We start from the raw sequence: 17707 nt of genomic DNA on the forward strand, positions 1-17707 counted from the left end.
GCTATTTTCACCTGACGGTCTACTTTTTCAGTTAGGGATAATGAAGTTTACTCTGACCTAGGCTCCCAGAACCAAGTTTATGAAGCAGCATTTCTGTTGGCACAGTTTCCTGTGTATTTCACAAATGATTCTTCCATGTAGCAATTTCTTTTTAGCTTAAGTCATTCCTCGTATGTAATGGGAAGAAAAACATATTTCAGTGTTTACTGAAGGATTTCTGCCGCTAGTGGCAGTGATTTTTAAATGACCATGTATAGTATCTATTCTGATATCTCTTCAGGTAACTGATGCTAGATTCATCCATTGGTTAGATAAGCTGAAGATTCCATAGTTGTTAAACAGCCTAAAAGTAAAAAGTAATATTTGTATTCAGCTGTGCCATATCAACTGAAGATATGTAGACAACAGAATGTACTTCAAATTTGTGTAACTGTGATCGTCACTCCTTGCCACTGCCTGCTTTTACTACCTCATCTATAGATTTCTATAAATGGGAGCAGACGTATCACAAATTCTGCTACCTCATCTTTGTTCATAAAAGGTGCCATTGAAGATGAAGACATTGTTGCTGAGGCAAAATTGTATCAATGTAATGGTCATCAGACCATGCAGGTCTCTCACTCTCATGGAAAATTGACAAGATTTAATTCTCTGTTTGTGTTCGAAGACACCATATATGTCTGTGCCTAAAATGGCGGTCCCAGACAGGGAAGCCTAGTTGATGGCTCCCCACCGTAAATAGATCTGTGTGACTATTCTATTTATAGATGTAATGTGTTTGAAATGTATATCAGAAAGAGGTTATTTGTAATAATTCAATTTTTCATGAGCAAATCCTTTGCAGTGCTAGAAGTGGTTGAATCAGGTGCGATATTTGTTATAAACAACACACGTTTCTGCATCTTCTTTAGCTCTTATCTCTTTGCAAGCAGTTGGACAGTTTGTGGGAGGAGAAGAAAGGCTCTGTCATTTTATTTACTTGGATGCGGTTTTTAAAAGAAGAGACTCTAAGGCATCTGAAAATCACATCACCCTATGAAGTCACAGTGTACGGTGAAGGGATGTACAGTCAGAGACATGAGACCCAACTGAAAGAAGAGTCCGATTTATTGGTAACTGAATCTACGGCGACATGCAACTTTCTTGATGAGAGAGCTGTGCAGGAGGCAGAGTCACTGGACAGTCTGATAAGGGACATATTGGACTTTGATCAGGTTCAGCAGCTGAGAAGCTTCCAGAGCAAAGCATACACATGCAATATCTGCTTCTCCGAGAAGCTTGGCACTGACTGCACACAGTTCAAGGTGTGCCAGCATGTCTACTGTAAAGACTGTCTCAAGGAGTACTTCGAAATTCAAATCACAGAAGGCCTGGTGCACCTGCTCAGATGTCCAGAACCCACGTGTGACTCCATTTCTACTCCATCTCAGGTAACTGAACCCTTTTCTGTCTGCGTATTACTATTTTATTGCTATATCTCCTGTACAAGTCTAGTTTTTTCTAATTGTATTTGATTGGACTCATAAGTGAAGCTAAATGTTCTAAGCTGACCTCCTCTTGAAAAAAAGGGAATCTGAAATAAAAAATGTCTGTAAACATTCCTTAACCGTATCCACATTGTTTGTGTTCAAATTTTAGAGGTCCCCAACGAAATTACAATAACATGCGGTGTCCATTCATCTGAAGGACATTTCCCAGACCACTATCAAATGAAAACGTTGCTTGCAAATGCCATTTTCAGAGAACACATTTATTCAAGATGGAGTTTGAACTTGAGCTACACTTTCAGCTCTTTGACCAAATTTACAAAAGCTAACGCCCTAATTAGTACTAACCACCTCTCTTTTTTTAATCCCCCGCTTGGATCCCTTCATTTTGTTTCTGCTCACCCCTTTTGTTTCCGCTCACCTGTGTGTCCCTAGTTTCTTCCTATCCCCTCCTCTGACCCCACAGCATGGCTAGGAGGTTCTTCATAAGATGGTACTCCACCTGGATGGAATATCCTTCCATGATCTGTGTTAGTAAAGGTCATGTAGAAGCGTCTTGATAATCTTCTACCCATATATTTAACGGGGCAACAATTGTCTTGCTGCAGGTCAAGGAGCTGGTCGGAGAAGAGTTGTTTTGGCGCTATGACCGCCTTCTTCTGCAGTCCAGCTTAAACTCAATGGCAGATGTGGTTTACTGCCCCCGGCTGAACTGCCAGACTCCAGTGATGAAGGAACCAGGAGGTACCATGGGAATCTGCTCCAACTGCCGCTATGCCTTTTGTGACCTTTGCAGAATGACCTACCATGGCGTCACACCCTGCGCACAACCTGAAGGTGAGTTTATTACTATGTCAAACCAGGTTACTAACGAAGATCATCCGCCATTTTGTTTGTTTGGCTTTCACTTCATTGAATCCCTTTTAAAAAGAGATATGTCCCATTTCCAGTGACTACCTGTTGTTTCTCTCAAATGGCTTCTTAAAATAAGCACTGACAAAGCCAATAGGTCTCAGCAACCCGAGATGTGGCGCTGAGTGAAGTTGTGTGTAGTGGAATTATGTGGCACGGTGTGCAGTGAAATTATGTGGACAGCAATTATGTGGGATTCAGTGTAGTGAAATTAGTTAGAGTGGGATTAGGTGCCATGGAGGGTAATTATACAGAGTGGTATTGTGTATTTTGGAGTGGCATGTAGTTGAGTGGAGTAATGTGTTGAATTATATGGCATGATGCAGATTCATGTGAGTGGATTTGATGTATGTGGTGTGTAGTGAATGACATGTTGTGGAGTGGAATTATGTGATTTGGAGTAGAATCATGTGTTGTGGAATGAAATTGTGCGGAGGTGAATTTCAGTGTGTGGAATTGTATGGCAAGTGAAATTATGTTGAGTGGAATTATGTGACATGGTGTGAAATTTATTTTTGTGGAGTTTTGCTGTGTGAAGTAGATTTATGAGGAGTAGAATTATATGGTATGGAGTGGAGTTGAATTATGTAGTTTTGTGTGGTATGCAGAGTTGAATTATGTTGCATGATGTGGAATTGTGTGGTGTGAAATTGTGGGGCATAGAGCGGAGTTGAATTATGTGCTTTGAAGCTGAGTGGATATTTGTTGAGTGTTAATATGTGGCATGAAGTGTGATTATATAGGTCGGAGTGAAATTATGCATAGTGGAATAATCTGGAGTTTAATTGTTTTGCATGGAGTGTAATTATGTGGTGTGGAACAATTGTTTTGCATGGAGTGTAATTATGTGGTGTGGACTGGAATTATGTGACATGGAGTGGAAATATGTGGAGTTGAATTTGTTGGATTGTAATTACGTGGCATGTAGTGAAATGATGTGGAGTTAAATTGTGGAGTGTGGAATTTTGAGAAGTTGAAATGTGTTGTGTGTAATGGAATTATGCGGTGTGGATTTGTGTGTTGTGGAATTGCATTTCATTTAATTGTGTGGCGTTCTGTTGAAATATGTGGAGTTAAAGCTTGACTTCATGCCCAACTAAGCGTGGGGCAGTCTACATCGGATGGCTATATTGTTTAGTGATCTCTGCAGGGCTTAGATTGATGCAGGCAGCATATCTGCTAAAGGCCTGAGGGAGCCACCTTCATGGGTGGTGAAACAATGTTGTTTCTCTTTTCTGTCCTCTCACCCCTGAAATTGGCTAAAACAGTGTAAATGACATCCAGTAGTTGTTCTGACTCCCCTGCAAGCACTGGAGTCTTGAGATGACTCCTGCTTCAGGCGGTTTGATTTACCACTGCTTTGAAATTTCAACACAGGCTCTGATGGGGGCGGGGTCATGGTGATTGATGGAGGCTTGTTGAGTCATCTGTATTTACTAAGTGAGCCAGTGGCGTTTCTACAGCTCTTCTATCTGGTAGCATGTTTATTTTAAACGTGCATTGGCATGAGGGGCAAAAAGAAAGTTTTTTTATAGCTCCTTCTAGACCATGGCAGCAGCAGCAGCTTATCTGCAATGATGTCCTGCAACCATTACAATAAGATACTAAGGTTGTCTTTGTTTCCCTGTCCAGAAACGACGGGAGGGTGGACGTGTAGGGAGATAAAGAAACATGAGCTAAGGCAACCACTGAGGAGGGGATGTTGTGTGTCGATTTAGATACCGTATATAGGTTTCTCGATTTATGCCCTTTTTTTAAGCACAATTCGCGTTGCCCGTATTTAGGCATAGAAATCATACCCTTATTTAGGCATTATCCCTGCTAACCTAATACAGGCATGGTCACCTACATCCGTCCATCCACGTCACAATGAGTTCTTGGAAAACTAGACTCTAAAGCCTTTAGGACTTCCCCTTGCTTGGATTATTGATTTCTCCAATAACTCATTAATTATGCATGAACATCTGTTTCTTAGGGGTTCATTCATGACGTCCCTCTGCCCGACTTTTACGTCAATACTGGCATTCCTAAACACCTTCAAGGTATAAATATACCTTCATTTGCCATAGTGAACCACGGTTCGGCTGCATACTTGCACGGCTCCCCACGGTAAGTTCGGAAGGAAGTCGAGTCCCCGCCTGACGCACTGACCAGATGCTGTCATCCTCCTTGCAGAGAATCCAGCTCCAGTGTTTCTGACTCCCCTTGCGGGGTGTTAGAGATCGAGACCCGGAAACAGATGCCAACTTCTCTCATTCTAAGGTATGGTGGGGACAAGAACCTAGAGTGACTTTTGGCAAATCTTGGCAACACCAATCTACATTATAGCCCAACAAGACTATAGAAAAACAGCACCTACTTCTCACTACACTTAGGTTAGGTACACTGGGGTAGAACTAGCTAGAAGCACCAGATGAGTATTCACATTTTAGCCTGTGTTATTTATGTATGTATTTTTATGAATATATGTCATAGCTACAAACCATGCTATTGCATTATTATTTTATCTTACCTCTAACGCTGTATGTATTATACTTCGCATTCTGTCATACGATTGTAGCAGTTCATATCTCTTGCACGAGAAATAAGGCTGTTCAATAAACCCTTTTTATTGAAACGCCTGTCTATCTATTTCTGTGTAAACTCTGTCGAAACGAAGCATGCACGACTGACGGAGTGAAACTGTTATCTATTGTTTCCACAATTCTGAGACTGTTCTGTTTCTAAGGGAAACAAAGTTGTCATGTTTATGCGGTTGTCAGAAACTAATCCCGTCTTGTTTATTCAAGAAGTTTCTAGTGACCTCTGAGTTAGCTGGCACACACAAGTAATTAAGTTTAATGTACTCGATAGAGACATACTGACCTTAGTCCCATGTCAAAACTATAGTGTATATTATTCCAATGCACAGAGCCTATCAGGGATATAGGAACTACACTACAGGGAATAATAAAAGACATACATTTCAGCACAATCTACAGATGGAAAGAAGCAAAAAGAATGGGGTAGGTGGGAGGAGATGGAGGGGATAAAAACACAAGCACTCTTGTGGAATGCTCAGAAGACAAAGAAAAGAAGTAGCTCCTAAAACAGCAGAAATGGATGGATGCAAGTACTTGGTCCATGCTCTAGGGGTGGGGCAATCTCAAGAAGAAGCATGATGTATGCATGCTATGGACAAACGGGAACGAAGAATAGGAGAACAACATTGGAGCAAACAAATGGGAATCCTATTGCTGGGCTGAAGCCCATTGATTGTCAACAACATGTCTTTAAAGGAGACAGCGAGCCGAGACCTAAAAATAAAAAATGAATGCTGATTCATGTCATGGATACCGCCATTTATTGTATATTCAAATAGCTCAGAATGCTTCAGCATTACCTATCTTCCCCTGGAACTAGCCTTTAAGAAGAGTTTGTGACGGAGACTTTCAGGCTGATAATGTTGACACAAACTGCCATAAAACCTGTTAATTTGATAGTAGAGGCATCGTCCAACTAAAATAGACTCTGCTTGTATACAGGTCATTCAAACCTGATGTCTCCTAGATATCAGCTATGACAATAAAACACAGATATAATGGGCAAGTGATGGTTCCTTGGCTCCATCTGGACTATTTACGGGAAGGAAGACTTTTATTTTCACTGCAGTGGAGGAAAACTATTGATATTACAGGTGAGGATGAACTACATGGCCACATTCACAGAAATCTAACTGAACTAGTTAATTTGGTAAATTTATTTAATGTTTATTTCCAGCATTTTTGTTGAAATGGTAAATCTGAGAATAAATGTTGTGTCCTAGTTCTATTGCTAAACGGTACCCACTGGACGACATCCAGTTCTGTTTGTTTGTCTACCCAACTGACTTCACCATCTTGTTAGTGGTTCTGTCAAAGTTTATTTTTATAGCACTCTCAAGCCGGAAGGGTTCGAGACGGTCTCCAACCCCGCTACACATCAGACATTTGACCCGACATGGCTACGAGGAACACGACACTACAAATCACACTAATCCTTTGAAATATCGGATAAACCTGGGCATTTTACCCTTCCACTGACCTAGGATTTCCACCTTACTGTTGTACAGGCAGTCTCCTGGCCTTGAGACCGTTATATTGACACTTCTCGTTCTGTATTGGACGCGTTACTGATCTCAGGATCACTGATCCTCTTCCCCTTGGCAAGACTTTGGCAAAAATTACTTATTGCCCTGAAGAAGCCCATGTTTGGGCAAAACGCGTTGGATGTCTATATGATGCAAACCAAGCACATTTGAAATAACAAACTTAAGACCAAAACTTTGTCTCAGTTAAACGTAAGTTTTGATCTTAAGTAAAACTTAAGACCAAAACTCTACGGAATACGACGTTAAATACAAAATACCTCCACCACACCCCTTTTAGCAATACCAGCACGGAGGCCCAATAAAAACTTTTTTAGACCTCACGTGCCAGGTATTTTTTAACATTTTTTGACCCCACCACTCACTGATTATCCGATACCCTCACGCACCACACATGGGGGTCCATTAGGATGGCGGGTGGACTTAGTCCGCCCGCCATCCTATCTGTCATTGGGACCGCCCGCCATAAGGGCGGGTGTCCCGTGGGGGGTATTAGGATGCGCCCGCCACTGTGGCGGGCACATCCTGCATTTTTAGCATTGTGGTGGGCAGTGCTCTTAGCACCGCCCGCCACAATGCTAAAAATGCAATTGCATTACCAAAGTGGCAGGCACCGCGCGGTGCCTGCCGCTTTGTTAATGCAAATGCAGGGGGGTACCACAGGTACCCCCCGTGTGCACCCCCCACCTCTCCTTCACTCCAGGGGCCCGCAGGGGGCCCCCGTAGTGAAGACCGCATGCCTTTCCATGGCAGTATCACCGCCACGGAAAGTCATCTGTTCTGGCCCATCCTAATATGGCTGGCGGTGTCTAATAGACACCACCACCATATTAGACCGGGGCCGAAAAGCGGCAGACTGTCTTTCCGTCCGCCGCGGTCCGCCCCGCCATACTAATATGGCAGGGGGGCCTTTAGGTGAGGATGGCGGGCGGATTGCCCCCCCCAGGTCGGCGGTGGCTACCGCCAGCCTGGCGGGGGCAATCCGCCCGCCATCCTAATGGGCCCCATAGTATTTACATCAGTGCTCCCGCGCGGTGGCTGGTTAGTAGCACGCCGCATTCCGTAGAGGGATGCGAAGACCCCTATGATGAAGCATGACACCAAGGGCCCTTTTGGTGTGTGAGCGGTATTTAGAGAACACAGTGTGCTCCCCACCATTGTAGGGACCATACCAAAACTAAAATTTAACTGAGACAAAATCCTAACTTTACTACTCCTAAGTGTGCTTTATGAATACAGAAGCTGTAAAGTTAGGATTTTGTCTTATATAACTTTTGTGAATCGGGCCCAATGTGTAATTTGTCTTCAGGAGACCTGCCAATGTGTAAATCTAACAATTAAAAATTATACTACACATGAAATTAAAGCAAAAAAGCATGCTTTTGGAAGGCCGAGTGGAAGATTGACAGTATTATTCAGTAATAATGTATGACAAGTGAAAAAGTAAAAACATCCTTGTAATATATATTGCCAGTCCTTCTAACAAACCAAATTGCCACAGAGCTATTGATCATAAACATCTACTTTCCTCCCCAACTGGTGAAAAACAAGCACAGAAACCGGACAACACTTGAGAAATTGGAGCAAACAATGGTTGCATATGGTAATTATTTTAGTCACCGTACAGAGGACTTCAATCAAACCCTATTGCCATCAGTGAACAAACTTGCAAGCTTTGAGGAACAAGATTTGAGCTACAATGTCCCCCATGCAAAAATCTCTTTACAAAAAAACCCCAAAAGCAGCAATACTCTAACTAGGTATTCATATGATCTTATGGTAGATTCAGGATTTAGAGCGTTAAATAGGAGGTTAGCAGAAGACAAACTAGCTGCACCAACTTTCCGAGGACCCAGGGACTCCACTGCCATAGATTACACATTTGTGCATTAGTCATATTTTCACTTGTGTAAAAACTATGCTATCACACAAAGACCAGAGAGTGATCATGATCCTAAAAGGCAAGTTATCAATGTTAAACATTATCAGTGGAAGACCAATGTATTGGCTAACAGTGATAGAATGATTGCTGTTAACTGTAAAAATCTTATTTGGAACAACTTGTTAAAAGAGAAGGCGTCTAACGGAGATGGAGCCCTGACATCATGTATTAGAAAATAATTTGCACGGTCGGAAGTAGGGGATGACTAGATGACTACCTGGAAATCATCCATACTAAAGAACATTCTATTGATCTTGGTGACCAAATCACAGAAATCAAGAATATATATAGCAATCTCACCCAATGCTCAGCATTTAATCAAATCAAAGAGAGTATACTGCAATATGGTGCAACATACACTAAAACTTTCAATGTCTAAGAATTGTGATCTGAGGTACCTGTGTCTTACTCTTGGAAACTGCTGAGTAAAACATTCCTATGTCTGTATTAGGTCACAACTACTCAAAGGAAAATAATGATGAATCACACCGAATTATGCAGTGTCTTCATGATTGGGATGCCATATTTAACACCATTCATGACATAGTTTGTTAATACAAGGATTCCTTAATGTAGGTTCAATCATTCATACATTTATTTACAGAAGAAGATGATGAAGCAGAGACTGTTTTTCTACCACATACACCTTTAAGTCGCAAACAACGTAAATTCCAGAAATGGGAAGAAGCGATTAGTAACCAATGTATCGAAAAGAAATGCAAAAAGTGCCCTCAGTGTAAAGTCAACATTGAGGTGAGTTCATAACCTATATTTTCATGTAATGTTTCCATGAATAAATGACTGAATCAATGAATAAGTAAGATAATGAATGTTTTTGTTCACAAGAAGGCACACGTGTGTCAGGCATTGCCTAGCTAAGATCATACCCCAGAGGTGTGCTTCGTCAAGCCCACTGAATAGTTTGTTATTGCCCATATACTCTAATATATCAGAAATTAAGATTTCCACCTGAGCTCAAAATATGCTTGTTGCATGGTGATTTTTGCATGAAAATGAAAAACAGGGGAGGGAATTGGAGGAATTTAAGTATTGTTTGTGGAACCTCACAAGGCTTGTTCTTAAGAATACATGATTAGCAGCTGGCATCCACTTCGAAAATGAAATTCGTTGCGCGCACTGCATTCCCAAATGCGATGCGATGCAGTGCACGCAACAAAATTAGTTTTATTTATTCATATGTTTACTTACCTGTAATCCTCTGTAATCCATAGATTACTACCTCCCACCCTGCCCCTCCCCACGTCTCCGCCCAGCAGCTACTCCCACCACTGACCGCTACTGAATCACATGTTTCATAGTTCTAAACATCTTCAAAACATTACAAAGCATCAATATCCGTGGACAATGGGGAAGCATCGCTGAAGAGGGTACATAGCAAACCTCTACTCACATTCCAAGGGCCCTAGATTTTCGTCCATTTACGTGGGCATCCCTGCTCTCGTAGATAACCCTCTCCGCTTGCATGCACCAATCCATGTCTGATTCCCAATCAGTGAACCTTGGCTTGACTACAACTTTCCATGTTATGACTATATTGCGCTTCGTCACCATATAACTCAAAGAGACCCACAACCTCTCAGTTCTCGACAAATCCGTAGCCCCCCTGATATTAAGAAGACAAAGCCGACCGGAGACATTGATGGGCTTTTGACAAGTACGGGACAAGGCAGATACAAGCTTGCAAAGAGTTTTAATGCAAGCATGCATGACTTACTTGTGGAAATACATGAGCAAATAAAAAAAAAAAAAATTTCCTTATCATACTGTTTTGGAGGAGCATTTCTATGGCTGTGGTCACATGCTTCTCCTTCAATGTATTTATTATTGCATTACGGCTATGTAAGAGGCATCTTCATATGACCAAAGTAATGCCCTTTGGTTTACAAAGGAGTACAGTTTTTTTCTTGCCATTCTCACCTGCATTGCAACTAGTTCTCTACATGCACTGAAGCATCTCTTGTTACAATGCAAAAAGGGTTTATCATACATCAGAAAACAGTGACAGTTTCATGACCCATTTCCCTGCACTATCTAAGAGAAGCATGTGCTGCATTGTCTGCAATGAAATCCGACCTACGGGAAACAGTAACCCTTGTGAAGCCGTCATTACTAACTGCCTCTTTTTATAACAATCTATACAGAAAGATGATAGATACCCACATGGATGGCTGTGTTTATCCTCTCACTCTCTGCAACGTCCACTGTTCTGCGTTCCACCAACTGTACCCTCCCTCCACATTTGCATTGTACCCAAAATTTTCCTACTTTTCAACACTACACCTGAAGTGCTCCCAAGAACTGCATGAAGCCCAGAGGTCTCCCTGATCTCGTCAAGACATAAAGCACTATGGGTCCGATTCACAGGACTAACTTTAGACAAAATCCTAAACTTACTACCATTTTGGTATTCACAGAAGGCACTTACTCATTTTGGTATTCACAGAAGGCACTTATTCATTTCGATATTCACAGAAATTAGGAGTCCAGACTTTAGGACTCCTAAATGCCTTCTGTGAATGCCGAAAGTCTTAAAGTTAGGATTTTTCTCAGTTTAGGAGTAGTAAAGTTAGGACTCTTAACTTTAAGACTCCTAAATGCCTTCTGTAAATGCCGAAAGTCTTAAAGTTAGGATTTTTCTCAATTTAGGAGTAGTAAAGTTAGGACTCCTAACTTTAGGACTCCTAAATGCCTACTGTGAAAACTGAAAGTTTTAAAGTTAGGATTTTTCTCAGTTTAGGAGTCCTAAAGTTAGTAGTCCTAACTTTACTACACTTTTACAACACGCTTGCAGCCCTGCTCACACTAGCAATGTCCCAGCGTCCATAGTTGGCAAAGATGCGGGGAGAAGATCTGCTGCACACAGTCCCAGCGTGGAGGTAAAACAAGATTAAAGTGGAGTCTCCCCACCCCTCTCACCGCTTCTCCTCTCGCCGAAAGGGGTAGGGGTATGAATTAGGTCCTACCAGCAGTCCGATTCATTTATCGCCCCCGCTGCGCCCGCCAGGAAGGCCAGACAGTAGAGGGACGTGGGCCACCCCAACGCTCCGCACTCACTGTAACGTTGTGTCCTCCGATACAGCCCCCTCCTCCGCCACTCAGTCCATGCGTGGGTCCGCCGGGCGCTCCGCTCCAGGAGTTAGCGCAGTCTTCGGGCACTCCTCCACTTTGCTACAATCAGCTCCCTCTGCAGCGTTGCACAGTTGCACTAGGCCACAGCGGCGCTCCTAAGATCTCTGCATTACGGGTCCAAGATGGCGCCAATCGCGCTCGGCAGCAACAGGTTTACTCCACACAGTGCCCACTACAGCTGATTCTTACGGTCCTTATCGTCTTCGCCTTGCTCCCCCGCAGTTCCGACAGGAGGATTCTGCCGCTCGTCCTCTATCGTACAATTTTAGCAAGTGTAAATCAGGATGTTTGGTGGCCCTGGTCCGGAGCTCGTCTACAAAACGACCGCCGGTGTTACAATCCTAAAGCACACCTGAGTAGTGGTTATATGAGGTCCACCCTGAAGAGGTCTGGGCAGTTCCCTAAGACCCCATCAAGTTGATTATATGCTACAACCCCTTTCTACTACAAACACCACAGTAATGCCCCCCACATATGGGCCTAAGAGTGTGGATCGGAGCCAATACTATCAAGATACCTGTGTTTCCTTTTCAGCTTTCCTTCATGAGAATTTAGTTTCTTTTCTATCGTGTATAATAAGAGTGGAATCCTCTTTGTGTTATTTACAAATCAATGACTACCTGCTGCATAACACCAAATATTTCACCTCTTAACACTGTTACTAATTCAGCATGTCCCTTGTCCTCACTGTACTCCTCGTCAATGCAAAGGCAGGCTGTTGTGATATGTGTCTCAATCTACAATAGAGCCGTTTGCTGCTGAACCTGCAGTGCACAAAGTGTCTAGTTAACATTTATCTCTCTAGTCTGATAACTCATGGAATATATGTATATCCTGACCACTAGCTTAGGACATTTTGCCAATGTCATTATAAAGGCATCTACCCAGGTCTCAGATTCAATAGCCCAGGTATACATCCAAAGATCCCTTTTTTAGAGATCACATATGAAATAGAGACCTGCACCACTTGGTGGGCTGAAAGACAGAGTCTTCAGTCATACTAGTGCATCATGGTCAATGAACTCATATGCCTCAACCAACACAGATACTTGTTCCTACGGCTACTTGGGAATTTGTAGTACAGGCAGCCTGTTCTTCTCCATTTGTTGAATCACCAGTAAGAATTCCCCTCAGGAATGTCCCGTTTTTTTTGTGGTCCACAACAATCCTCTTTTGGCCACATTGCAGCAGATTAGTTCTGTTTGGAAGAGGAAAAGGAGGTTCCAAAGAATGTCCTCTGCGTCTGCTGTTGGACAGTCCACATGTGGTGCAGAGTGTCTATGCCTCTGAGTCTTTCTTTCACAGTTCAGCCTGTATTTGTAAATGCTGAATGTTCCCTTGACAGTTATTGGTCATTACAAAGTTACTATTTCTTGAAATCTGCTTACCATTAACTGTTCTCATAGATTTGTTTTACATGAGGCATCTATGTGTCTTCCTAAAACTCACCTGGTCTTTGAAGCTAGCCTATTATTTCTGTTTCTGTCACTCATTCCTGCTATGTCTCCTGCATTAAAGTCTTCTGTGACTGTGTTAAACCATCTGGCAGTGGTCTTTTTTTTTCTCAAATCTTTTTTATTGAATAAACAAACCAAAAAAGCAAAGAAGATCAAAACAAAAGAGGACAAAGTGCAGTACATTTTCAAGAATGTCAAGTGGTTTCCGTGCATTGATACAATATTCGACATAATGTTGCATTTGTTCAATACTACAAACAAGTGTCTACAGTACTTAATGATATTGACATTATTCCTTCCCGTGGTCCGCCAACTGTGGGGAGGAGTCATCAAAGGGTGTGCATATCATCCCCCTACGCACATTCCATGCCTCCCAAATCCTTGTCCAATTTTGTGGGCAACCTCTGTTCTCGTACATCTCCCTCTCTGCCTGCATGCACCAATCCATATCGGACTCCCAGTCACAACTCTTGGGTGTAAGAAAGCCCTTCCAGGTTCTCACTACGTTGCTTTTGGCTACCATACAGCCAAGGGAAACCCATATTCTCTCTGCAATTGTCAAATCGGTAGCTTCTAAGATATTTAGAAGGTACAAGTGGGCGAGACTTCGATGGTTTTGTGGCATGTTGAGGACAGAGCAGACATGACCCTACCCCAACATCTCTGAAGAGTGGGGCAGTCCCACCATTGGTGGAGGAATGTACCAGTTTGGCCACAACCCCTGCGGCATGCAGCAGAGCTTGGGGCACCCATTTTTACAAGCACTGAACTGGTGTAATAAACTCTAGGCAGGAGTTTAAGTTGGATGAGCTTAAACCAGGAGCGGATCGCCACCTCACTGGGGGAAGCCAATGCCTCCTGCCATTCTTCATTGTCTATATCCCCAATGTCATCCACCCAGCGTTTGCAAATTTTCCCCATTGTGTCCGGTGTATTGTTAAGTATTTTACGGTATGTCAAAGAAATAGCTTTGTCCTGAAGGTAGTCATCCAAGAGTCTATCCTCGAGGGGCGAGGAAGCGGGCAACTCCGTGCCCCTGGGTATAGCCCTTTGCAACGCGTTGCGGACTTGGAGATATCTAAAAGTTTCAACGTCCTGTAGTTGGTAATCTCGTCGGAGATAGCTAAAAGGGTCCACCCGCCCTTCGCCTACAGGTCGCCCACCTTGGTGAGACCTATCATGTCCCACTTGTTGAAGCCCGGATGTTTCAATAACAGTCCCAGTTGGTGTGTGTCAACCAAGGGAGTAACTTGTGTAATTCTAGCCTTCCACCCCAATATGGTTGTTGCAGCAAGCCCTATGGCAATTGTGGTGGAAGTCGGGGTATATTTAGGTGACTGGTGTTTCCCTCCATAGATAGCCCTGGGATAATTACCGGGGAGCATGTTATGTCTATCCATCTTATAGGCGGGGTCAGTCCCCAGTCGATGCACCCAGTGATTAACGACCACCAGTTGTGAGGCCCAATAATAGCTTTTGATTGCAGGCAGGGCGATACCACCGTCGTACCATCCTTTCATGAGTTTAGTTAACGCTATTCCGTGAAGCCCATTATTCCTGAGCAACGAGCATACCTCTGCTTCAATGGCAGCAAAATAGTGCGCTGGGACCAAATACCATGTGTTTTGCTGGGCATAGATAAAGCGGAGAAGCGCCAACATTTTATAAGGGGCGGCTCTGCCCAATAGGGTAAAGGGCAGAGTCTTCCAGTGTTGGACGTCGGCCTAAAAAAGGCGCAACAGAGGAGCCAAATTGTGGGCATAAAAAACTGTTGGGTTGGTTGTGGCATAGATTCCGAGGTATAAAAATCCATCCATAACTATTTTAGCCCCACTGTCCCTGGGCAGGGTTGGGCGGACTCCCTTTAGAACATAGACAAGAGGCTTATCCCAGTTAATAGTATAGCCGAAATACTGCAGAAAAAGAGAAAATATGTACAGAACATGGTGAATGGAAGAGTATGGCCAGGCCAAGTAGAGCAGGATATCATCAGTGTATAGCGAGATTTGTTCTTTTCTTTTTTAAATTTAAGCTTGCTCTCTCTCTTTCCTGTGTTCCTTCAACCCCTCTGTATCTACCAAGATGCCAAGCTCATTTTCACAATTTTCCTTTCTATGGGCATATTCATAGTCCACTTAGAGAAAACTATTCTGACAGATTTGTGGGAATTTATAACCTCATAAACAGCTTTTCAACTACATTATGCACAAGCATTACATTCTTAGGCCATTTCTGTTTGAAAACACTTCAATTCACTTGAGACTATTGGGGTTATAATTTATGTACGGTGCATCGTGATTTCAGCTGGCATTCCCTCATCTTTGGATTTAGCGACATATTGTGGCTCAGCATGTGACACTGTGGGTAATGGTGTATATTGATTTATTACATTTTTAGAAGAATGGAGGCTGTCGTACGATATGGTGTACCAATTGCTGGCTCAGTTTCTGCTGGACCTGTTCTCTTCCTCTTTGTCCCTACACCATATTTATAGGAGAGAAGTCACCTAGAAAGAAATGCACCTGCAAGTAAGTATGCTTTGTGTACTTTATAAATTTGCATTCTAAGCATAAACAAACAATATTCTGTTAGGCATATTGTCTGTGTTTTTGTGTGTGTGTGTGTGTGTGCACGTGGGTGCGCAGGTGTATGGGTGTCAGTGGGTGGTTGGATACTGGATCCCTTTTATGCTTTCAATAGAGTGAGCAGAGGGAGGGTGGTCTGTCCAGCCCTACTATCACCTTAACTAAAATTATGGATTTGATAAAAACAGCTATTTTCTAGTAACAAATAAACTTGCACCCATAAAATCGTGTTACTTGTGTATGCTCAAAATGCACGAGATGCGTCTTGCATAACCTACATTTCTTGTGAGTAACTTGCGTTGCACCTACGGGTATAAAAAAGTTGAAATTGCAAGATCGCCAGCTTGACTTATGCAAAATGGAAATGACCAACTTCAGGCCTCATTGACCCATTCCAGTGCAAATATGGCTCAACTCCAACAACAAGTTTCACTGTAAGCCCACCATCGGTAAAGGTGTCAAGTCTCTTGGATTTTATGCTGAACAAAATGTGAGAAGTTAGCCTGGCATTAGATGTCCACTAGTTCTAGTGGGCACTTTGCACCAGTCTAATCGACCCTTAATGATGGTGGTTGTAAAGTCAACCTTATAGAAAGCTATCCTAGTGGTAGCATGAACCAGCAGTCTTCAGGCTAAGACTTTAGTAGGCGGGTTAAGCAAGTTGTTTTACCATATACAATCTCTTGAATACCAAATGAAAGGACACCACACAATGTATATATCAAATGTTTATGTATTTAATCTAAACACAACCCCTTTGTACTCTTTATGAGGTCAGAGGTAGAAATACAATACAAGTCACACAGTTAATATATGATAAGTTGCACAGTATACGTTATGCCCTAGGGGCCTCACAAACCATATACTAAGAAAGTGGTACCATGTGAGGATTAGAAAGCAGGCCTAGGTAGGGCCTGTAGAATCGCTGGGGCTACACTAAACAACCAAAGGACAGGAAGTAGGAGACCCTCGGGAGCTGTGTGCAGTGTCTAAACACAGGAGCGGATTCCTATTGACTTTCTATGGAGTTCGTAAAAGTTACAAAGTTACAGATTAAGGACACTTCCAGATGGACTCGGATGGAACCCTTTTAAACTAGGAAACTTCGAGAGTCAAGACCCACGGGAGCACCGGAGTACTCGTGTTACCTCACCCAGGGATGCCGGGTGCATAGGTGTGTTTTCGTATTGGGTTTAGTCGTTGTTTTCTATAGAGAGCTGCAAAGAAGTGCTGCAGGCGACCAGAGGAAAAGTGTCCGGGTGGATCCAAGGGTGTATCAGAGATGTGAAGAACCTGAAAGTAGAGGGGACAGAGTCTGGGTCACTAGCCAGTGACCAAGAAGGAACCAGGAAGGAAACAGGCGATGTCGGGTGCTTTAAGGTGAAGAAGGTGAGTTTGTCTCTTCAGCCACGAGGTCCAAGAGGCATCGATGATGACCAGGAGCTGAATTTGAGCTGTCCCACGATGGATCTAGATGACTGCAGCGTCGGTATCCGGATTGGATCCAACAAGCCTTGGCAACTGCAACCCACGCAGGTTGTCGAGATTGGCTCTGTTGCAGCCCAGCAGCTGTCTATGGCGCTTCTCCTTTTCAGAGAAGCTGGAGCAAACCTGGAGCAACCAGGAAAGCAAAGTAAATGCAAGATGGCATCTTCAGGGGGCTCACTAGCCAATGGGCAAGGAACCGGGAAGACGCGTCTAGCACAAATGTAAAGGCGGGGCCCACGGGACACTCGCGGAGTGTGGGGGCCTGAGCTTCGGTGCAAATGATGCTCGGGGCTTCTCGTACCCTAATGCACAACTTAATTAGGCTTCAGGAAAGGAGTGCAGGTAGCAAAATCCAGGATGTCCAAGATGTCCGGTCCCACGTCTCTTGTGTCCGCCACGGGTCTCAGCTTTGCTGTGGATGTGGGTCGGGGGTCAGAGAAGTCTGGAAATCCAGTTCTTGAGTCGCAGAGTCTTCGGGTTCCGACGGGAGCGTTGAAACTGCAGTCTGGCAAAGATGCTGTTGGTGCCTGTTTGCACAGGGTGGTCTCTCCTTGACCACA

At 43.3% G+C, this 17707-nt stretch overlaps 1 protein-coding gene across 1 annotated transcript in view; it reads left to right on the forward strand.

The window, feature by feature from the left end:
* Positions 1-17707, forward strand: part of LOC147703097 (E3 ubiquitin-protein ligase RNF14-like) — a 138759-nt gene that overhangs the window by 38109 nt on the left and 82943 nt on the right. The window contains exons 4-7 of the mRNA XM_086931635.1: positions 912-1430; positions 2096-2324; positions 9072-9220; positions 15472-15602. Coding sequence (XP_086787761.1) covers positions 912-1430; positions 2096-2324; positions 9072-9220; positions 15472-15602 — 1028 coding nt within the window. The remainder of the gene's footprint in view (positions 1-911; positions 1431-2095; positions 2325-9071; positions 9221-15471; positions 15603-17707) is intronic.

Source organism: Lissotriton vulgaris, chromosome 7, assembly GCF_964263255.1.
Source record: "Lissotriton vulgaris chromosome 7, aLisVul1.2, whole genome shotgun sequence".
Classification (NCBI taxonomy): Eukaryota; Metazoa; Chordata; class Amphibia; order Caudata; family Salamandridae; genus Lissotriton; species Lissotriton vulgaris.